Source organism: Mobula birostris, chromosome 7, assembly GCF_030028105.1.
Source record: "Mobula birostris isolate sMobBir1 chromosome 7, sMobBir1.hap1, whole genome shotgun sequence".
Lineage (NCBI taxonomy): Eukaryota > Metazoa > Chordata > Chondrichthyes > Myliobatiformes > Myliobatidae > Mobula > Mobula birostris.
This window is the reverse complement of record NC_092376.1, coordinates 123,246,350-123,270,720: the sequence shown is the minus strand read 5'-3', so window position 1 is coordinate 123,270,720 and position 24,371 is coordinate 123,246,350. Positions and strand designations below refer to the sequence as shown.

At 42.2% G+C, this 24,371-nt stretch overlaps 1 protein-coding gene across 4 annotated transcripts in view; it reads left to right on the top strand.

Moving 5' to 3' along the window:
- The window catches only part of LOC140200804 (vesicle transport protein SEC20-like), a 29,653-nt gene continuing 5,282 nt past the window's right edge, over positions 1-24,371 (top strand). Inside the window, exons 1-6 of one of the 4 annotated variants that reach the window (XM_072264421.1) lie at positions 4-89; positions 1,289-1,414; positions 3,594-3,687; positions 6,573-6,665; positions 10,384-10,475; positions 22,165-22,269. In XM_072264421.1, the coding sequence (XP_072120522.1) occupies positions 3,661-3,687; positions 6,573-6,665; positions 10,384-10,475; positions 22,165-22,269 (317 nt within the window). In that variant the 5' untranslated portion in view covers positions 4-89; positions 1,289-1,414; positions 3,594-3,660. Of the gene's footprint in view, positions 90-1,288; positions 1,415-3,593; positions 3,688-6,572; positions 6,666-10,383; positions 10,476-22,164; positions 22,270-24,371 lie in introns of all 4 variants that reach the window. The other 3 variants (XM_072264422.1, XM_072264420.1, XM_072264419.1) reach the window with 3 other exon arrangements.

The following is a 24,371-nucleotide window of genomic DNA, read 5'->3' as shown; positions in this document are numbered from 1 at the left end:
TAAAAATGGCCACGGCTCGAGATGTTCACGTCAAGATCTGTGCGCAGGAAATTATTAAATATGATCTGCAGATTAAAGCACTGGTGCAGGTGAAGATGTAGCTCATTTCATTTGATGCTCTCCGCTCGTTAAATAGTCAAATCAAGATCGGACGACCAACAAAGCACACCAAAGGGGAGAGTGAGTGACGGGTGTGTGCAGATTTGAGTCCTAATGTGTGGCTGGAGATGAGGCTCTGTATGGCGTTTACTGGTAGTGAGTGTCCTTATACACAGTGCACACTGGTGCAACACAAAATGTGGAGGAACAGCAGGTCAGGCAGCATCTGTGGAAATGAATAAACAATCGCCGAGCTGGGATTGGTGTGTGAAAGTATGTGTGCACACAGGTGGTGAGTGAGTGAGTGTGTGCTTATGTGCACATAGGACACATTGGTACATGGATGCAGACAGCGCATGCAGAGGGTGTGGGGAAGAGAACAGGTATTCTGTATACCTGCAAAGAGAAAGTGTTCAGGTGGGAGGGGGAGCACAGTCAGTGCATGTGTGGCGCTATGGTAGTATAGCGGTTAGTGTGAAGTTATTACAGCTCAGAGTTTAATTCTGGCACAGTTCTGTAAGAAGTCTGTATTTTCTCCCTGTGGAGTGCTTAGGTTTTCCTCAGGTGCGCCGGTTTGTTCCCACAGTACAAAAGCATACTGTTTAGGTTAATTGGTCGTTGTAAATTGTCCCGTGATTAGGTTAGGGATATTTGGGTTTGTGGGGCTGCTGGGTCAGCGTGCTTTGAAGGGCCGGAAGAGCCTACTCTGCGTTGTATTGCTAAATAAATAAATGTATATAAGGAAGGAGCATCTTTGTTCTTTTGTAGATAATGTCAGCAGCTAGGGCGATAAGATATAATGCTGGTGGGACTCAGCACGTCAAGCAGTATCTGTGGTGGGAAATGGACAGTCAGTGTTTCGGTTCGAGGCCCTTTGTGTGGGCAGAAGGATAGAGTGATATAGTCAGTATAAAAAAGATCCTCACAAGAGACTTCAAATACTGGCATCATGAGCAACACGGGATACTGGAGGAACTCACTGGATTATGCAGCATCTATGAAGGAAAAAGGACAGTTGATATTTTAGAATATCTTTTGTCTGAACTGTAATGTCAGCTGTTCATTTCTCTTCATTAGTTGCTGTCTGACTCGCTGATTTTCTCCTGCAGTCTGTATGCTGCTAAAAAGTGGAAAGCTCTGTTCCTTCCCTTCGCTTTTTATACTTGTTATCTCCCATCTCCTCTTTCAGTCCAGATGAAGCGGTCTTGACTCTAAGTGACGAATGTCTGACCGATAGAGGAAGCCACACTGGATACAGTAGATGACCCCAACAGCCTCGCAGATAACGTGCTGCCTCACCTGGAAGGGCCCTTTGGTCAGTGAAACCTGCTGTAGATTGGTGGGCTGCTTTGTTGACCACCTTCGCTCCATGTGCCGCAACAGGCAGGATTTCCTGGAGGCCATCTATTTCAATTCCACTTCTCCGACATGGCTTCCACTAATGCACGACGAAACTACCCTCAGGTTGGAGGAGCTCTACCTCATTCTTTCTAGGTAGCCTCCAACCCTACAGCATGAACACTGATTTCTCTAACACTTGATAATATTCCCCCCTCTCCCTTTTTTCCATTCCCTACTCCCCCTTACCCCTTCCTTCTCCTCACCTGCCCATTACCTCCTGGTGTCCTTCCTCCTCCCCTGATCCACTCTCCTCTCCTATTGGATTCCTCCTTTTTCAGTCCTTTATCTATTCCACCTATCACCTCCCAGCTTCTCATCTTATTCCCCTCACTCCACCCACCCACCCCTCACCTGCTAGCTTGTGCTCCTACCTCTCTCCCCACCTTCCTATTTTTACTTCTTCCCTTCCTTTCCAGTCCTGATGAAGGGTCTCAGTCTGAAACATTGACTGTTTATTCCCCTCCTTAGATGCTGCCTGACCTGCTGAGCTCCTCCAGCATTTTATGTGTGTTGCTTTGGATTTCCCACATCTGCAGAATAGGTTCAGAAAGGGGAGATCATGTTTTACTAATATGCTGGAGTTCTATGAAATGGCAACTAAAATTTATGATAACAATAGAGCGGTTGATATTATTTACTTGGACTTTCAGAAGGCTTTTGACAAGGTGCCCCACAAAAGATTAATATCAAATTACAGGAGCCGGGGATTCAGGATAAGGTGTGCAAATGGGTGCAGAATTGGTTCAAAAACAGAAAATGAGTTATGGTGAGAGGATTATTTTTACACCTAGAAGATGTTAAAAGTGGGGTTCCGCAGGGATTGGTTTTGGGGCCGCTGCTCTTTTTAATTTACATTAATAATTTGGATAAGCACATAACAAATAAACCAGTAAAGTTTGCTGATGACATAAAATTAGGGGGATGGGCTGATAGCATTCAGGCAGCAGAATCAAAACAGATCTAAACAAAATACAGACGTGGGCAGATAAATGGCAGATGAAATTGAATGTAAATGTAATGATTTACCTATAGGAAGTAGAAAATATTTGATATAAGTATACAGTGGGGGGTTTTCAGTTAGCAAGTGTGCTGTATGAGAAGGATTTGGGCGTCCTGGTAGACTCACCACTATCAACATCTAGACAATGCACAGAAGCGATTAGGAAGGCTAATAGTATGTTGAGCTGTATAATGCTCTCAATGGAGTTCAAGACTAGAGACATTCTCCTTAAGCTGTATAATGCGCTTGTGAGGCCTCACCTTGAATACTGTGTACAGTTTTGGTCTCCATATTGTGTGAAGGATGTGAAGGCACTGGAGAGAGTTCAGAGAAGGACGACAAAACTCATTCCAGGTCTGCAGGGTATGGGCTATGAAAGAAGATTGAAAGAATTAGATCTTTTTAGCCTCAGTGGATGTAGAATGAGAGGAGATATAATAATCATTAAGGTTATAAGTAAAGTGGATGCCATCTGCCTCTTCAAAATTAATCCATCATCGAAGACACAGGGCCAGAGGTGGAGACTGGTTAAAGGGAGATTTCAGACTTGCATCAGGAAGCATTTCTTTACGCAGTGAGTTGTGGACAAATGGAACAAACTCCCTAGTTGTGTAGTGGAGAGGCGTCCCTTAGAGACTTCCAAATCTAAACACGACAGTTATTTCAACACACTATGTGAATAGGAATTCGACAAGCTTTGCTGGGCTGAATGGCCTGTTCTTGTCAAAAGCTTTCTAATGTTCTTGTGTTTAATTTTTTGGCTCCACTTTGTGTATAGACTTACTGTGCAGTATTGAGACAATTGAAATACTGAAGCATTGAGACGTTTTGGGTTTACATCAAGAGGGCTAGAATATAAAAAAATCAAGGTAGCATACTTTTGTCAGAATTGTATCAAAACTCACATTCTGAAGAGGCGTATAAATCTTCTGATGATGGATGATCAAACTGAGAAATGTGAGATAATATGGAGGACCTGAGCTGGTGGAAGCTATTTCTTATGGTCAGAGATTCAGAAAGAAATGTGCACTCCTTAATTTTTGAGGTCCATCATTTGGTAGTGAAATCAGGAAACACTTTCCTCCCTCCCCAGGAAAAAAAGGCAAATCTGGATTCCTCACTGAATAACAGTGGCGACTTGATCATTTGGAATCGTCGAAATGGAATTTGACAGGATTTTATTTTGGGTAAGAGTATGAAGGATTAGGAATCACTGAAGCCCTCAGCTTCATTCTTGTTGAAAGGATTACAGAGGTTGAATGGTTTATTCATATACAGTGGGTTCTGGGTAATTGGGACAAATCATGGCCAGTACATTGCGCCCCATTTAGTCAAAGTTTCTGGAAATGATTAAAAAGCTATTAAAAGGACAAACTGAGTAACAAATTCTGTATTTAAATTAAATACAGAATAAATTAGAGTTCAACGCTCAAAGTAAAATTTATTATCAGAGTACATATAGAGTATGTCACCACTTACAACCCTCAGATTTTTTTTCCTGCAGGCATACTCAGCAAGTCTATAGAACAGTAACTGTAAACTGGACTAATGAACAACAAACTCTGCAAATGCAAATATAAATAAATAGCAATAAGTAACAAAAGCATGAAATAACAAGATAAGGAGTCCTTAAAGTGAGATCATTGGTTGTGGGAACACCAGAAATAGAACGGGTGTGGTTATCCTCTTTGATGGTCGAGGGCTGGTAACTGTTCTTGAACCTGGTGGTGTGAGTCCTGAGGCAGCAGTGACAAAAGGGCATGGCCTGGCTGGTGAGGATCTTTGATGATGGGTGCTGCTTTTTTTACGACAACGTTTCATGTAGATGTGCTCAATGGTTGGGAGGGTTTTACCCGTGATGTACTGGGCTGAATCCACTACCTTTTGTCGGACTTTCCGCTTAAAGGCATTGGTGTTCCCATACCAGGTCATAATGCAGCCAGTTAATACACTTTCCACCATACATCTATGGAAGTTTGTCAAGGTTTCTGATCTCATGCTGAATCACTGTAGCCTTCTAAGGAAGTAGAGGCACTGTCGTGCTTTCTTTGCAATTGCATTTATGTGATGGGTCCAGGACAGATCCTCTAAGATAGTGACACCCAGGACTTTAAAGTTGCTGACCCTCCGATGAGTACTGGCTCATTGACCTCTGGTCTCCTTCTCCTGAATTGTATGATCAGTTCCTTGGTCTTGCTGACAGTGAGAGGTTGTTGCTATGACACCACTCAGCCAAGTTTTCAATCTCCCTCCTGTATGCTGATTCATCACCACCTTTGATACGGCCCACAACATGGTGTCATCAATGAACTTGTATATGGTGTTGGAGCTGTGCTTAGCCACACAGTCATAGGTGTAAAGTGAGTAGAACGGGGCTAAGCACACAGCCCTGTGGTGCACCTGTGCTAATGCAAACTGTGGAGGAATTATTTTTGCCAATCCAGCTGAGTGGAGTTTGCAAGAGAAGAAACCCAGGATCCAATTGCATAAGGGGGTACAAGCCCAGGTCTTGGAGTTTACTGATTAGTTTTGACGTGATTAAGGTATTAAAAGATGGTTTTAAACACTACCAATAGTACAACAGTACCATAAAACTGTGCATCAGTTCCTAATAGTTATCGACAGAGGAATTCATCCAGTGTATGCAAAGAATAAAATCAGCGCAGACACCTAGTGCAGAAAATGGACTGCCATCATACTATGCTATAGACAATTGCATCCTCCAAATTTTCATTTTCAGTGTAACATTCAAGATGATTGTCGATACCTTCAAATTTTTTTTGTAGTTCTTAACTTGCTGAAGTAGTGAAATTGTTTCATTTTCACTCCCAGCTGTTTCTGCCATGCTTGAAACTGCAGCTAGCAAAACAGTTCAGAATTCTCTTGCTGCTTATTTCTTGGCAATATCAATCACAAAATTCACTTTTTTGAACACATTAATGGTGTTTAAAAACTTTTCTCTCTAAGCAAGGTGTAGTGTCTTAACGGGCACACATTTGCACACGACTGATGCTAGTTAGGACCTGTTCGGTAAGTCTCCTGCCCCAATTAAGTGGCATATTGTCCTAAATAAATGAAGGGAATCCTGAAAATTTTCTCATTTAGTTTTTGTTCTTTAAGAGTTGTCCCAAATAAGTGGCTGCCACAATTAAACAATGGCCTAACTGGAATTCACTGTATTTATTTTTCATTTGTACGTAGCAAAAGAATGAGTGGGGTAAAATAGCCAGTACCATATTCTTAACAGCACAGATGATCACTCAGTCCTGTCCTGCCAACAGCTGTTAAATGTTGTCAGACTATGCTACAGGGGATTCAAGCTTCTCCATAAGTTACTGAAGTAGTCATGCCTGTTGAATTCTAAGCAATTAGGATTTGTACCAGATTGCTGTACTTTGCCATCTAAATTAATTTGGCTAGATTATAGTTTTCATTTAAGATGTAATTTGGGATTCAAAATGAAACTTTCTTGCTGACAGTTGAAACTTCTTAATTCTCTTGTTAAATTATAAAATTTTAGCAATGATAAACTGATGATTTATTTTATAAATAAAATTGGAGGCATGATGACATAGCAGCAAAATGATATTACAGCGCCAGTGATTCGGGTTCAATTCCATCATTGTAAGGAATTTGTACGTTCTTCGCATGACTGCATGGGTTTCCTCTGATTGTTCCAGTATCCTCCCACATTTGAAAGATGCACAGGTTAGCAGGCCAAATAGGTGTAATTGGGCACTGTAGGTTCATTGAGCCAGAAGAGCCTGTACTGTGCTGTATCTCTAAATAAGAATGAGTTATGCTGATATTGTTGTTCTCAATGAAATGTTTAAATGTCTATCTCTTGCTCATTAGTCTGCTCTAAATTTCCAACATTATTGTTTTTTATATTAATAGCTAGCACTTGGCATATTTTCAAATTTAGTTTTTCATTAAATATTCAAAGATATTAAATAATCCTGAAGTATTATAGTTTGATTTTAATCTGTTAGTGGTAAGAATCCCTAGTAATGGGATATGGCTGTCTGGTGTTTAAACCCAATGAACAGAACACTTGTTGTTGTATCTACAGGATATCAGAGATAGCCCTGGGCCCTTGAGTCTTCTCACAGAACTAAATGCCAAAGTGAAAGAAATGTTTCACCAACTCAGACTTCGAATACAGGTGAGTGAATTCTTGGAAGATTAAGTAGATAAATGTTAAATAATAGTCCCAGCTAAACTACAAACATCAATTTAACCCAGCACACGGTCAATACATTATATTTCTTAAAAAAAGAAAGGCAACCAATTTAGATACTGCCCTGAATAAGGAACAATTTTGAAATCTGGTGTTCATTGAGCTGCTTTTAGTTCCCATCATAGGCATTCTCTTGCTTTGTATAGTTGGAATTATGTAAACTGACACCTGTGAACAGTGGTTAGACAGTTATAGTTTGTTTCTCATTGATGCTCAGTTTTAGTTTTCATTTCAATTCCAGTTACTGTATATTCCACCTCTCCTGAGGTTAGTGTCAGTAAACTTCTAGTATTCAACCCTTCAATCTTTGGAACTAATCAGACTAAGGCTCCCTGAATAAATATCACCACCCTGAACAAGAAAGCATAGCATGCTTCCACTTCCTAAGAAGACTGAGGCAAGCAAGGCTTCCTCACCCCCCCCCCCCCCGCCCCATCTTAACTGTGTTTTATAGGAGCACCACTGAGGGCATCCTGACAAGTTGCATCTCCATCTGGTATGAGAGCAGCCGAGCATTGGAGCGGAAGTCCCTATAAAGTACTGTGAGAACAGCTGAGAGGATCGTCGGGATCTCCCTACTACTGTCGTGTTCCGGTCCGTGAAATCTATATTCCGGTTCATGGTCTGGTCCATGTTCCATATTCCAGGTTTTCCAGTTTTCCCCAGTTTCTGTTGAGGCAGCTGATTGTCGTTTGGGCTGGCTTCATAAATACCTTCAGGATTTAACCTCTGGCTGCTGGATTGTTCCTGTCCATACCCCATGTCTGAATCCCTTATGTTCCCCTTCCTTCTGTTGCCTTGCCTGAAGCCTTGCTTCGCCTTGTCTGAAGCCTTGCCTCGCCTGTAACCCTCGCCTGCACTGCTGTCTAGTTCAATCGCCGGAGCAAGATAGGGAACTGTCTATCATTGTTTTGAACTGTCTCTGTGTCCATGCCTTCACTAGGTAGGTCTGACCATTTGCCGCTACCTAGTGTTGGAAACCGTCTGTGTCCACACCTTCGCTAGGTAGGTCCGGCCGTCTGCCGCTACCTTGTGTTGGGAACTGTCTCATTGTATTCTGCATTCTGTGTAATGAGTCCGGGCCCTATGTCCTGTACCCAAGGAGGGTTCCCGGCTTTGTGTTCTGGTATGAGTCCCAGCCCTATGTCCTATTTCCAAGGAGGGGTCATGGCTCTGTGTTCCATGTTCCTGTCTCTGCCTCCATCACGTCAAGGCTTCGGGGTCTTGTCCAGTCCTAGCCCCGATCCAGGAACCTTGTCCTGTCCAAGCCACGGCTTTGTGTTCTTGTCTTGTCCATGTGTCTCACACAGTCCAGGAGTAGCTTGCCCAGCCTGGTGCTGGGGTTCCCTCACCCTGTCCAGGCGTCTCATATCCAGTCCTGTTGCCTCTCCTCATCCTGTAGCCACGTCTTGTTCTTGCCTAGTTCTGGAGTCCGAGCCCGAGTCAAGTCCCAGGTTCTGGGTCCTTGCCCAGTCACTGACTTGGAGTCCATACTCAAGCCTCAAAGTACCCTAGCACCGAAGAACCCAAGCCTCGTCATATCTTCACCTAGATCCGGGGTCCGAGCCCAAGTCAAGACCCAGGTTTCGGGTCCTTGTCCAGTCTCTGGCTTGGAGTCCAAGCCCAGGCTCCTAGTTCTAAGTTCCATGTCCTGGTTCCGCTATCCTAGTCAAGTCCTAGCCCAGGTCCTGTATCCTTGTCTCGTCCAGGGCCTGTGTCATGTCCAGTGTTCTTTCTTCCCCACTTCCCTTGCTTTCTTGACTAACCTAGTCCTGTTCCTTGTACTTCAGTGCCTGTGCCTTGCATGTGGGTCTGCCTCCAGCGCCCCCCTTATGACAACTATCCATCAGGGACATTTATCAGGAGCGCTGTGTACTCAGGGCCCTTAGTATTATTAAGGATTCCATCCATCCATCCATCCAACATCCTGTTTGACTTTCCACCATCAGGCAGGAGACTCGTATGTATAAAAACAAGAACAGTCAGAATGGGAAACAGTTTCTTTCCCCAGGCCATTAAGCTTCTGAATTCCCTGCCGCATCGTATTTGAAGTGTCACTGGTTAATCTGTTCCAGTGCAATATTTAATATTAATGTACTTTAGTTTGTTATTTATGTATGATTCATCTGTAGATTTTACCCTTACTTTCATAAGTTATCATGTGTACTACTGTTACACCATGGTTCGGAGAAATGCTGTCTCTTTTCATACATTATATGGTTATATACATGTATGTAGTGAAATGACTTTTAAACTAGCTTTCTCATGGAGTCACACTGCTCTCCAAATTTCTTAGAGGAACAATTATTCATCCAGTCTAGGCTTCGACAAAGGAGTCTTCATTCAATTTGCAATCTCTTAAAACCTCAGTACAATTTCACACATGTCCCAGTGCGGCTCTCAAAGTGGAATTCAGGGTCAGATTTACTTTCAATTTCCTAACCTTGTGCTCATTCCGGCCCATAACCACTGATGTGTACCTAATCTCACACTTTACTCCTCATGCCTGCATTAGAGAGGTAATTCTGATCAAGGGTCTCAGCCCGAAATGTCGACTGTACTCTTTTCCATAGATGCTGCCTGGCCTGCTGAGTTCCTCCAGCATTTTGTGTCTGTTGCTTGGATTTCCAGCATCTGCAAATTTTCTTTTGCTTTTTTAGAGAGGTAATTGAAAACTTATTCCTCCATTAGCCCACTGTGGTAGGCAGATTGGCACAGTGATAATTGGAAAAGGCAAAAAGAAACATGCGGGGGGTGGAGGCATATGAAAGAAAACTAGGACATGGAATGGGAAAAGCATGTGGAGAGCAGCAGGTGAACAGAGAAGAAGCAGAACAGCAGGGGAGAGAAAGCAAGTTGAGAAGAGGAATGGGCGAATGGTGAGCAGACAGACCAGCAAGGGAAAGAGGCAGAAGGTAAAAGAGAGAGTGAGAGAGAGAAAGAAAGAAAGAAAGTGGAAGATTTGTTCACAGACTAGCTAGTTCAAAGTTCAAAGTAAATTTATTATCAAAGTACATATGTCACCATTTACAACCCTGAGATTCACATTCTTGCAGACATTTACAGTAAATACAAGAAACACAATAGAATGACAACACTCAGCAGGATGGACAAACAACCAGTGTGCAAAGAAAAATACAAAAAGAAATTAATAATAATAAATAAACAATAAACATCAAAAACATGAGATGAAGAGTCCCTGAAAATGAGTCCATACAGTAGGTTTGCGCCAGTCCAGTGATGAGATGAGTGAAGTTGTCCCTTCTAGTTCAAGAGCCTGATGGCTGAGGGGTAATAACAGTTCCTGAACCTGGTGGTGTGAGTCCTGAGGCTCCTGTTCCTTGTTTCTAATGACAACAGCAAGAAGAGAGCGTACTATTAATGTTGGGGGTCCTTCACAACAGATGCTGCTTTCCTGCAGCACCAGTTTGATTGGAAGTAAAGCAAGAGCTGTAAATGTGAGGAAGATATCTTGCATTGTGACAACTTGTCTTTATTAATATTGAGATCTTAGTTTTTATCGATGCTGATTATTAGTGAAGTTAATGTTGGTCCCAAGGGTCATCTCACAGTCCATTACCCGGCAGTGTCGCGCAACGTTTCTGTGACTAAATGACTAAGGATTTCCTGATTTATTCTGAAGGATTTGGAACAGATGGCTAAGGAACAAGACAAAGAATCTGATAAGCAGATGTTGCTTGCTGAAGTGGAGAATCATCACAAACAGATGTTAAGGTAAATGATTTTGAAGGTGAAAATCTGAAAATTGTAGCACAGCAATTTTTGTGGCATGCACACATTGCTTGGGCTTGCAGAAAAAAACTTCAATGTCTGAATAAAGACAAGCAGTGGGCCAAATTCATCATTGATATCTGTCTTGTTTCCATTGTTAGCATTATCACTCTGCAAGTTTAGATAAATCTCACATGTGTTTGCCATGTCACGACTAGATGATGCTTTTAAAAAGACAGCAGTATTGGATCACAGCTTTTCTAAGCTGAGAAATGTCAATAAATTCAGTGTCTGTCACTAATTTACTAAACTCTCATAGTTGTCTTGGTAGCTAAAATGCAATTTGTATATCACAGGTTAATATTGTGCCAGCTTCACTATTGCTGCAGCTTGTTAGAATCAGAATCAGAATCAGGTTTATTATCACCGGCATGTGATGTGAAATTTGTTAACTTGGTAGCAGCAGTTCAATGCAGTACATAATATAGAAGAAAAAAAAATAATAAGTAAATCTTATTCATTATACTTTATACAATATACATATATTGAACATAAAAGTCGCGCAGAAGAACAGAAATACTATATGTTTTAAAAAAAAGCAGTGTCCAAGGGTTCAATGTCCATTTAGGAATTGGATGGCAGAGGGGAAGAAGCTGTTCCTGAATCATTGAGTGTGTGTCTTCAGGCTTCTGTACCTCCTACCTGATGCTAACAGTGAGAAAAGGGCATGAGTGCTGGAGGTCCTTGATAATGGGCTCTGCCTTTCTGAGACAACGTTCCTTGGTAATGGGTACTTTGCTAACCTTAAATGCATTTTCTTCCTTTAGATAATTTCTGTTTCAAATGTTTAAGTACTATTTTGTAACTTAAACATTACAATTCTGACAACTTCTTCCTGTAACATGCTTGGAATCTTGGGCTTATCAGATTTTGGGGTACTTTATGGTATCTTGACATCAAAAATAATATTTTTGCAATTAAGTTTCTGATTCTGAATATATTACTGTATTAAATATTGATTTTTGTTGCATGTCACACAAGACATCACAGCAAATTGCTAATAAGTGTTAATATATATGGAAAATAAAGTTGATTCTTGATCCTTAATAAAAAAGGAATGATAGATGAGGAACAAACAAGTTTTTATTCTGGTCTTCTCATAAATCAGTCAACTCTTTATATGTTGATTGTCAATAATCACCTAGTTAATGTAAAGCATTGTCATTTGAAAAATTATTTTTCTGAGACTACTTTAAAGAATTCGAGTTAACCTTTTAGGATTAATTCTTGTCAGTTTTTATAAACTCACTGAAAACAAATCCTTTTTGAAAGTTTTGCTTTATTCCTCATGACTTGTAAGAACCTGCAGGCTCCAAATGATGTTATTTGTGTCTATTTCAGTGCAAGCAGCATTTTTTAGAAACAGGGTTCAAGTGACAAAACTGACTTCAAAGTAAGTAGACTTGTCTTCCAAGGAATTGAATTGACCCTATGAACTCATTCAAAAATGACAGCTATGATTCAGTGCTTTTCTTGAATGACAATCTTAATAGTCTTTGTGGGGCTGTTTGTATTTTTCCAAAAGTAGAGTGAAAGTGTAGTAGATTTAATGACTCTGGTGCTCCCGATGTGGCCTTTTATATATTGGTGAGACCCGACGCAGACTGGGAGACCGCTTTGCTGAACATCTACGCTCTGTCCGCCAGAGAAAGCAGGATCTCCCAGTGGCCACACATTTTAATTCCGCATCCCATTCCCATTCTGACATGTCTATCCACGGCCTCCTCTACTGTAAAGATGAAGCCACACTCAGGTTGGAGGAACAACACCTTATATTCCGTCTGGGTAGCCTCCAACCTGATGGCATGAACATCGACTTCTCTAACTTCCGCTAATGCCCCACCTCCCCCTCGTACCCCATCTGTTACTTATTTTTATACACACATTCTTTCTCTCACTCTCCTTTTTCTCCCTCTGTCCCTCTGAATATACCCCTTGCCCATCCTCTGGGTCCCCCCCCCCACCTCCTTGTCTTTCTTGCCGGACCTCCTGTCCCATGATCCTCTCGTATCCCTTTTGCCTATCACCTGTCCAGCTCTTGGCTCCATCCCTCCCCCTCCTGTCTTCTCCTATCATTTTGGATCTCCCCCTCCCACTCCAACTTTCAAATCCCTTACTCACTCTTCCTTTAGTTAGTCCTGACGAAGGGTCTCGGCCTGAAACGTCGACTGCACCTCTTCCTAGAGATGCTGCCTGGCCTGCTGCGTTCACCAGCAACTTTTATGTGTGTTGCTTAGATTTAATGACTTCTTTGTTATATAAGAAAGAGAAATGGTGAGATTTAAGAACAGAGTAACAAACATTATATTTACCAGAATCTGTGATATATTCACAAAATGAGCAGAAGTAAACATGTTCAGCCTTACGAGAAAATGAAAACCACTTTCAGCAGCCAGTATATGAAGTACACAAGTCTACATCAAAAATATACAAAATTTTTGCCTGGTTTGATGTCTGGTTTTAGCTCTCAGGCTTGGAAAAACACTTGAAATGCAAGGGGGACTTCCGGTTGGCCGCCACATGGAGTAGTCACAGAGAATGGGCGCTCCGTCCTACTTTTTATCTCCACACTCCTCCTTCCCCCTTTTCTCATACCAAACTGTTGGACTTTTTGCTCTTCCCCCTGCCTGCGACTATGCTTGCTTCACAATGACCTCAAAGAGTACTAAATTCGGGGAAAAAAGTCGATTTGGTGGCTGGCTTGATAGTAGAGGCTATCTCCACGCTACTAGACCAACATTGTGAGGCGTTAGTGGCCGAATTTAAATCCTTTTCAGCCTACTGGAAACGAAGCTCGACCAAATCCAATGCAAAGTGGAAGACCATGGCCAATGCCTACTATCTCTCGAGCTCGCTACGGACGACCTGAGCCAGCGTGTCAATGAGCTGGAAAACATCTGCTCCAGCTTACGTGAAAACAATATCAAGCTAATGGCTAAAGTTACTGACCTGGAGGGCCGGAGCAGATGGCAGAACCTACGCATCCTGGGCCTGCCGGAATCTATTGAAGGGGGGCGTCCTACTGGAATTTTTTTCCAGTCTGCTTTGTGAGATGTTTGGAAAGGAGACGCTCCCATCCCCACCAGAGATTGATAGAGCCCACCGTTCACTAGCAGCTAAACCAGCCCCAGGACAGAGACTGTGCGCAGTCATTCTTTGCCTGCACCGCTACTAGATTAAAGATCTCCTGGTTAGAGAGGCCCAGCAGAGAGGGAAGTTAGAATACCGTGGCCAGCAGATTCGGGTTGTGGAGGACTACTCTCCTGAAGTTTTGAGCCTGCGAGCGGACTACAGAGAAGTAATGATGGAGCTATACAACTGAGGACTCGGGCCTTCTCTACTGTACCCTGCACGGCTCCGTATCACACTTCCCAGCGGTGACAAGAGATGGCTACACTCGGTAGAGAAAGCACGGAAATGCATCAACAGCCTTCCCACTAGACTGAATTCTTCATAAAATACTTTTCTCCCATACCGTCTGCCAGGTAGCGTTAGCGGTGCTTGGATAGTGAGATCTGGTCTGACTTGGCCGGGTTAGGTACTGACTACCACGATAGTTGGAATAATATTCACTCAGACTGCTCTCTCTCTCTCTCTCTCTCTCTCTCTCTCTCTCTCTCTCTCTCTCTCTCTCTCTCTCTCTCTCGTATTTCCTTTTACCTTCAATTTAGTAAACTCTGCAACCTTTCATGGGAAGAGCAGTGGGTAAAGTTTGTTTATTTTTTTTTTAAATATCAGTTTATATTTCTGTTTTGTGGTTCATTTTTCAGAGCCATGTTTAATAAACTTTGGGGGAATTGTTTTATCTTTCACTAAGCACAATGTCAGTTTAGGAGTGTTGAATCCTTAATGATTCCTTTAAATAACAATAGCAGAGGAGAAGATGATGCTATGAATGACAGGAAGATGTACTGTTGGATGATTTTTGTTCTTAAGAGCTTGCTGCTATGCTCTCTGGCAGCCGTCTTGTTGTGGGTTGGGGGGGTGGTGGGAGGGTACTCCAGTGCCGGTACTGTTTTAAGAACCCTTAGAAGTCCTTGTTACAGACATCCTCCCCTGCAAAAACTCATCTCAGGGAGGTCTCAACCTCATTTCTGGGAGGCGTCAACTGGAAGTCTCAACCTCATAGCAGTCTGTGTCAATGAATTTGTTAATTTTGCAAGACATCAGATTCACAAATGTTTTGTGAGACAGCTGACTTCTGAATTCTGTCTTAATGTGACGCACCATGCTGAGTGCCCTTTCTACATCACAATTAGAGTTTGGCAGCACCAAAAGCAGCTTCATCAACTGGCAGAGCTCTTTGAATCTCAACTGCTCTGTGCTCACAGATTTTACTTTCGACAGCTTCCCCCAGAACTCATCAACTGGCAGACTTTTGTAGTTTGGCACCAGTCCTTCAAGGTTAATCCAGGACTCACCTTAACATATCTTTTACAGTCATTTAACCCACCATGGGCAATAGAAAAGTCACTGTTGCAAACAGTGCAGCGAGCAACACTGTAATTATTTTTGACCCCTATTAGGCAGGGGTACACTTTAGTGTAGTCTGGGTGAAGTGCGTTTTATATTTTCTTTTTTTGGAACACTCTGCCATGGCACTGCAGGACACTAAACTGAACTGATGGACAATGAAAGAGAGAGAGAGAGAGGTCGACTGTAAAGCTTGCCCACAGAGAAAACTGATAGGACTACTTAGCACAAAGAGAGACCAACCAGGATGCTCTCTCTGTCACTCTCTCGCTATGTCTGTCACTCGCTCGCTCTCAAAAAGATCAATTTCCGAGATACTGTATATAATTTGTGGGTGCCAGGGAGCCGCTATCACTATGCGGGAGACTCCCAGAACTTCCGGGAAAGGAGGGATGTCTGTTGGTATACAGGATTTATTTCTGCCCTGTTTCTCTTTATTTCACATTTTTGCCTCAGAGCTGATACAGGTGTCCCCCCGCTTTTCAAACGTTCGCTTTACAAAACCTCACTGTTACGAAAGACCTACATTAGTAACCTGTTTATGCTAACAGAAGGTGTTTTCACTGTTACGAGGAAAAAGCAGCGCGCGATAAAAGACAGTGTGCGCCCTGAGCAGCCGCTCTCCCCAGATTCGGAACGGCATTCTAGCTTAAACACGTGCCTGTGAGCAGCCGTTTGCAAGATGAGTTCTAAGGTGTCGGAAAAGCCTAAAAGAGCTCGTAAGGGTGTTACACTTAGCATAAAAAAAGACATAATTACGCGTTTCGATCGTGGTGATTGAAGTAAGGACAAAGTGAGTTTGGCTTGCGGAAGTTGAGGAAGATGATGTTGAAGAGGTTTTGGCATCCCATGACCAAGAACTGATAGATGAAGAGCTGATGCAATTTGAAGAGGAAAGGATAACAATCGAAACCGAATACAGTAGCGAACTGAATGTGAAGCAACTGCGTGAGATTTTCACTGCAATTATAAAGTATGACTTTAATTTTGAAAGGGTACATCGGTTTAGGGGATATTTGCAGGATGGTTTGAGTGCTTACAAAGAACTGTATGATAGAAAAATGTGCAAGGCTCAGCAGTCAAGCAAACCTTCCACATCAGCCACAGCAGACGATGAACCTCGACCTTTGACATCGAGGCAGGCAGACATAGGAGAAGATGACCTGCCCTAATGGAAACAGATGAGGCTGAGATGACACCTCAGTATCCCACCACCCTCACCCCCAGGCCGCGGACAGATTCCGACTCGCGGAGGATGCAGCGGTAGCCGGGAGGCATCAAGCACACCTTTAAGAAAAAAGCCGAAATAAACAAGCTAATTAATTAGGTGCCACCTGACATGTAATTGTTGGCCCAGATCAGAGGCGATGCAATTGGCAATCGCCTCTGATCTGGGCCGACAATTATGTGCCGAGCGACACCTAATCAATTAGCTTGTTTATTTCGGCTTTTTTCTTAAAGATGTGCTGTGTGCCTCCCGGCTACCGCTGCACCGCTGCATGCTTCATGGGTCAGTATCGGATCGCTGCCCAGAGGGTGGGGGCCACTGCACCACCCAAACTCTGACGACTTAGTCTAACACACCATCATCAATGTGCTCGGCGCTGTCTTCCCGATTCCCGTAATGTATGTACAGTGTAATATCACTTATTTCTACTTTATATAGGCTGTGTATTTTTACGTGTTATTTGGTATGATTTGGCAGCTTCATAGCTTAAAGGTTACTGGAGAGAGTGTTTTTGCCGACGGCGCTTGCGTGAGATTTTCGCTACGGACAACAGTGCAGGCAATGATTGTGGAAAAGTATTTCTACTTTATATAGGCTGTGTATTCATCATATCATTACTGCTTTTACTATATGTTACTGTTAGGTTTTATGTGTTATTTGGCATGATTTGGTAGGTTATTTTTGGGTCTTCGAACGCTCACACAATTTTCCTATATAAATAAATGGTAATTGCTTCTTCGCATTACGACATTCCTGCTTATGAACCGTTTCTTAGGAACGCTCTACCTTCGGATGGCGGGGGAAACCTGTACCTGAAATCTTGACAACGCTTATGCATATCAACCTGTATCTCTTTTAAAGGAGAATGGTTAGTCCGTTACGAAGGGCTACGAATTGACAATAAACTGGACTGGTCAAAGAACACTGAGGCTGTCTACAAGAAGGGTCAGAGCCGTCTCTGTTTCCTGAGGAGACTGAGGTCCTTTAACATCTGCCAGATGATGCTGAGGATGTTCTACGAGTCTGTGGTGGCCAGTGCTATCATGTTTGCTGTTGTGTGCTGGGGCAGCAGGCTGAGGGTAGCAGACACCAACAGAATCAACAAACTCATTCGTAAGGCCAGTGATGTTGTGGGGATGGAACTGGACTCTCTCACGGTGGTGTCTGAAAAGAGGATGCTGTCTAAGTTGCATGCCATCTTGGTCAATGTCTCCCATCCACCTCATAGTGTACTGGGTGGGCACAGGAGTACATTCAGCCAGAGACTCATTCCACCGAGATGCAGCACAGAGCATCATAGGAAGTCATTCCTGCCTGTGGCCATCAAACTTTACAACTCCTCCCTTGTTGGGTCAGACACCCTGAGCTAACAGGCTGGTCCTGGACTTATTTCATAATTTACTGGCATAATTTACGTATTACTATTTAACTATTTATGGTTCTATTACTATTTATTATTTATGGTGCAACTGTAACGAAAACCAATTTCCCCCGGGATCAATAAAGTATGACTATGACTACTATGACTATTAAATTTTGTAAGCTGGAATGTCAAAGGGCTGAATCATCCAGTTAAAAGAAGGAAGGTGTTCTCACATCTCAGTTTAATACAGCAATTGCATTTCTACAAGAAACGCACATTCGCAGTTCTGATAATTCCCGTCTTATGTCACGATGGGCGGGGTAGCACTTCCACTCCACTTTTCAGGCTAAAGCCATGGGGGTCTCAATTCTCATAAATCAAAACGTTCCCTTTGAGCTCCACAATACAATATCAGAAAAAAAAGGGCCGTTTTGTCAATGTCTCGGGGAAATTATATAATACATTGGTAGTGTTGGCTAACATATATGCTCCTAACTCAGATGATGTGGACTTCTTTGAACGTTTTTTTCTGCGCTGCCTGATCTGAGTTCATATTCTTTCATACTATGTGGTGACTTCAGCTGTTGGTTAGATCCAGTGCTGGATCGATCGTCTCCTATTCCCAGAGTACTAAGCAAATCTGCCTCATTAATTCAGTCCTTCCTCTCCAACTGTGGTATCTCTGATGTATGGCGCTTTCTCCACCCAAGTAAGAGAGAATATGCTTTCTTCTCACACGTCCATCACACCTTTTCTAGAATTGATTGCTTTCTAATTGATAATCAGCTGATTCCATTGGTCCGTTCCTGTGTTTATCAGAACACAGTGATATCAGACCATGCTCCGGTTGTCCTGTCTATATTTCTTCCTGGCCTTCCTCAAATAAATAAGTATTGGCATTTTAATTCGACCTCATTGTCAGATAATGATTTTGTAAAATTTATGGAGGACCAGATAATCTTTTTCCTTAATACCAATATGTCACCTGAAACCTCAAGCCTGGTTGTTTGGGATACTTTGAAAGCATACCTCAGGAGTCAAATAATTTCCTACACTGCGAATATGAAAAGAAAAACTCATAGAGAATGACCAGATCTGGCCAATCAAATTAAAGAAATAGACCAACGATATGCTCAAATTAAAAATCCAGAGCTGTTTAAAAAAAACAAATGGAACTCCAAACTAAATTTGATCTTATTTCCACTCGCCCAATTGAACGTCAACTTTTGAAGAGCAAGAGCCAGTTCTATATCCATGGTGACAAATCTGGTAAGTTTTTAGCCAATCAATTAAGGGGCCTCAAAGCCAAACAATGCATCACAAAAATTTGAATGGAGAACAGAAGCTTCACCTAAAATCATTCTGAAATTAGATTAGATTAGATTATGAGGACACGCAGTCCTTTTTTATTGTCATTTAGTAATGCATGCATTAAGAAATGACCCAATGTTCCTCCAGAATGATATCATAGAAACACAAGACAAACCAAGACTGAAAAACTGACAAAAACCACATAATTATAACATATAGTTACAACAGTGCAAAACAATACCATAATTTGATAAAGAACAGACCATGGGCATGGTAAAAAAAAGTCTCAAAGTCTCTCGAAAAGTCCCATCATCACGCAGACGGTAGGAGGAAGAAAAACTCTCCCTGCCATGAACTTCCAGCGCCGCAAACTTGCCGATGCAGCACCGTGGAAGCACCTGACCACAGCCGACTCTTGAGTCTGTCCGAAAACTTTGAGCCTCCAACCAGCCCTCCGACACTGAGCACTATCTCTGCCGAGCGCTTTGACCCCAGCCCCGGCAACAGGCAATAGGCAAAGTGGAGGATTCGGGGCCTTCCCCTCCGGAGATTCTTGATTGCACAGTAGCAGCGGCAGCGAAGCGGGCATTTCAGAAGTTTCTCCAGATGTTCCTCCGTGCTTCTAATGTCTGTCTCCATCAAATCAGAATTGTGCACAGTACCTACTTACAAATAAAATATCATTTCGGAGCAGCCGCTTGTGCTGCGACATACCGCCATCATCTCCTCCCCTCCTTAACGACACATTCAGGAATTTTTACTCCCAACTTTACACTTCTGAATCCCCAAATGATAACATTTCGGTCGAGAATTTTTTAAACAGCTTAAATATCCCCACGCTCTCTCCTGATCTCAGAATGAAACCGAATGAGCTAATGTCATTAGGGGAAATATCCTCAGCCATCTCGTTACAGCAGACTGGTAAATCTGCTGGACCCGATGGATTCCCTGTAGAATTCTTTAAATCATTTTTGTCACTGCTGTTACCTCAACTAACCTTGGTTCTATCTAATTCATTTAAACAAAGTAAACTGCCAGCATCACTTAATGAGACATGCATCATTCTTCTAGTGAAGAGAGGCAAAGACCAAACAGAGTGCTCCTCGTACAGGCCAATCTCTCTGTTAAATGTTGATGTCAAAATCTTAGCTAAAGTTCTGGCCTGTAGACTGGAGAACATCCTACCCTCAATTATTTCTGAAGACCAAACGGGTTTTGTTAAAAACTGCCTCCCTTTTTTAATATTCGCCATCTATTAAATATTTTATATTCACCTTCAGTTGGGATCCCTGAATGTGTCATCTCCTTAGACGCAGAGAAAGCTTTTGACCGTGTGGAATGGAATTACCTCTTTGCTGCTTTAGAAAAATTTGATTTTGGACCAAGTTTTATCACGTGGATTAAACTGTTATATTGGCATCCCACTGCCTCTGTTTTGACCAACTCTCAGCAATCCCAACCTTTTAACCTCAAACGTGGAACCTGCCAAGGGTGCCCTTTAAGCCCTTTACTTTTCGATCTGGCCATAGAGCCACTGGCGATTGCGTTCCATAGTTGTGTGGACCTGACGGGGATTTGGAGGGAGGGAGTTGAGCACAAAATCTCCCTTTATGCTGATAATCTTTTACTTTTTATATCAAACCCGATCACTACCTTACCCCCCATGTTCTCACTCCTTAACAAACTTAGCTAGTTTTCAGGATACAAACTTAATTTACATGAGTGAACTTTTTCTGATAAATGGAGAAGCACAAGTGTCAGAGTTCCATAACCTCCCTTTTAAGGCAGTGAACAACCAGTTTACTTACCTGGGTTTCACAGTGTGAGCTGTGGCACGTGGCCAAGTGGTTAAGGCATTGGACTAGCGACCTGAAGGTCATGAGTTCGAGCCCCAGCCAAGGCAATGTGTTGTGTCCTTGAGCAAGGCATTTAATCACACTTTGCTCTGCGACAACACTGGTGCCAAGCTGTATGGGTCCTAATGCCCTTCCCTTGGACAACATTGGTGTCGTGGAGAGGAGAGACTTGCAGCATGGGCAACTTCCATACAACCTTGCCCAGGCCTGCGCCCTGGAGAGTGAAGACTTTCCAGGCGCACATCCATGGTCTTGCAAGACTAACGGTTTCACAGTAACAAGGAAACATAAGTATCTTTTTGGAGAAAATTTCATTAATTTGTTAAATCATACAAAACAGAGCCTAGTACAGTGGTCACCCTTGTCCATGTCCCTGATGGGCGGAATTAATGTTGTTGAAATGAACATCCTTCCTAAATTCTTATACCTTTTTCAATTCATACCAACTTTCATTCCTAAAGCCTTCTTTGACTCGTTAGACTCAGTTATATTGTCCTACTTATGGAAGGGAAACATCCCCGACTGAATAATTCAAAGTCCATCTTCAAAAATCTAAAAGTATTGGGGGCATGGCTTTGCCCAATTTCTGCTTATATTACTGGGCAGTTAACATACACTGTGTCATCTTTTGGTCTCATTTTTACAACCAATCTGACTGCCCAATATGGGTGGCAATGGAGCTAAACTCTATTAGGAATTCTTCCATCTCCACACTTCTAGGATCCACACTCCCTTTTCTTACGCCTAAACCAATTGTTAATCCTGTTATCAGGCACACCCTGAGAGTATGGGCTCAGTTCAGAAAGCATAGTGGTCTCCATGGCTTCTCTCTTTCAAGTCCTATATAATCATCTCTTCTATACATGATCCAACATGTCAAGATTGGTACAGAAAGGGCATCTGGCGTTTTAAAGATCTTTTTATAGACAACTGTTTTGCATCATTTGAACAACTGTCTGCAAAGTTTAACCTACCCAACACTCATTTCTTGATATTTGCAAATTAGACATTTTATCAGCCCCTTGATATCAAACTTCCCTGAGGCACCCGACACAAACGTCGTTGATATGTTTCTCTGCATGAATCCATTGCGCAAAGGTCTAATATCTACTATTTACACAAATTATGCAGAACTAAGCTGGCCCAACCTGAGCCTAAGAATTTATAATTATTCTCTATTCCTGAACCTGACATAAAACCGAAGTCCAGTAGAATGGTTCTCCACTGTTTTGCTTCATCTTTTCTTTCGGATCCATTTCTGCTTCTGGTCTATTAATATATTTTTTAAAAGTTTACATTTTAAGGAGGGTTGCATGTGGACCATAAATTTTGGCAGTAAGGTGCAATTGATTGTTCATCACCACATAGTATAATCATGTTGCTTCTGTGCTTCTTTTAAAGCAACCAAACTGCTTGGCGAAAAGCAAACCTGGCCTGCAAGTTTGCCATAGACATTAAAGAAAAGGATGAACTCTTTCGAAGTGGAGATTCTTCAGTTCGACAACGGTAATGGAGTTTATTTATGTATACAATCTCCTGCCAGGAAAAATGTCTTAAGAATTTGATCAAGATGGTGCCAAGCTGTGATCTCTGTTGAGACCTAGTCATTTTTTAGGTTCATAGGGATGGTTTTGGAGACAAGGGAGTGAGGAGGCAGGTTAGGGTTTAGGGACAAGGATGTGGGGAGTTGGAGGTCAGGCCAGAATATAGGCTTCTGCTCCATGCCAGCCAAGATGCGAATGAAGGACATTTATGGACAAAGTGCTGTGAACCAAGACTATCAAGGAAGAGGGATGGTGCTCTCTCCAACAAAGGACAGGACAGGCCCCTGTGGGACTAACAGGATCGTAGGGTTATGTGGGCAGGTATGCAAGTTGGTGAGTCCAGAGTTCAAGGCCTGGAGTTTGGGGTCCTGGCAATGGTGTGTTCTGGGGTCAGTACCGAAGACTGACGCCTGATGGTCGATTGGAAGCCGAGGCCTGATGTCTGTGAATCCAGTAGAGGCTGGAGGCTCAGAGGTGGCCTGTCCTGAAGTTGGAGGATTTTCTCTGTGTGTGAGTGGGTGAATGGATCGATGGGAGGAAAGGAGTTTGTTTCGCTGCTGCAGTTTTGTTGATTTTGTTCGGCTGAACATTTTGGCCATGTTATATTGGCGCCAGAATGTGCCGACACTTGCAGGCTGCTCCCAGCACATCCTTAGGTTGTGTTGGTTTTGAATGCAAAAGATACATTTCACTGTATGTGTCGACGTACATGTGATAAATAAATGAATTTGAACATATTGTGCAATAAATTATTTGATTAGGATTGGCAAAGATGTCAAAACTTAATGTAGATCTGGTTATATTTCCCCTCATAAGTACCTGCTCTAGCCCAAGCGCGCATGAATGCAGATGATTCAGACTTCCTGGAATTTATCTGCAATGACTTCTCAGCTGTACACCCAACACTCAATACCTTATGGAGTCCAGCAGTGGAATGCAGGCTTTCTTCCAGTACTTATAGTGGGGAATGTGCTCATACAACATGATGCAAGAATTTAAATTGGGCTGGCAGTTAAATTGTCTGAACAACAGATCGTGCCTTGCATTAGGACCTGGGAGCTGCCGCAGTGAAATGCTCCGGGTCTATAACACGCCGCCCAGCCCGAAGTCGTTCTCAACCTCTCCAAATCAGCTCAGCACTTAGAGCGACCCAGCAGTGCACCCGTGTTAGTTGGATGAGCATCAGGACTCCTCTGCTTTGATTCCTCCTGTCCCAATTGCTCATTCCAACTTATCTGTGTTGACTTTGCAACGCACCAACACGGCTCATCCCTCAAATTTGCTTCGCCTTCGCTCTCCTCTTTGTTGTTTGCAGTAATAGTTGATTATAATTTACTTCAGAAAAGGTGTTATTAATAATGTTTTAGTCTAATTTCTTGCCTTTCGAACTACCAGTAAGCTGTCACTCGCCTTCAGTAGCGCCTTCTTAAACTGCAACTGGAGAATGGTGTGAGGTGTTAAGTGTTTCTATCTATAGATTTGATTTTAATTGAAATTGTTTAAACATCTTTAGTTTTGTTTTTATTACAGTTTTAGTAACTGATGTAATACCTTTTTTCAAATTTAAGTAATGTGATTAACATTTAATAGCTTTCAAATGTTTCTGAATTTCAGAAACGTATCTTGACAACCATTCTAAAATGTTAACTGTATTTTCTACACAAATTAATTTGAGCATTTTCAACAATTTTGTTTTTCAGCTTTCTGCATCTGTAATTAGTTCTTTGGTTATTGACTATTGAAAAGTGATTCTGAGCACATTACTCAAAATCATTCTGAGACCTTGCAGAAATTGCCAAAACTTAATCCTAAATTGATTTAGGCATGTGACACTGGCTTGATTTTTTACTTGTAACTGTGGTAGATAAGCCAGTTTATTATTTCATCATAAAAATCAGATCCTTTTTGTTAAATTTATTTTCCCTGACCCTCTACTACCAGGTGCATTTTTGAAATTTATCCAGAAACATTCCACAAGTTAGTAAACAACTGCCAAGAATCGAAAATGCTGAGAATCTGTTCTCATTGTAAAATAAACAGTAAATGTTTTATGAGGTGACCTTT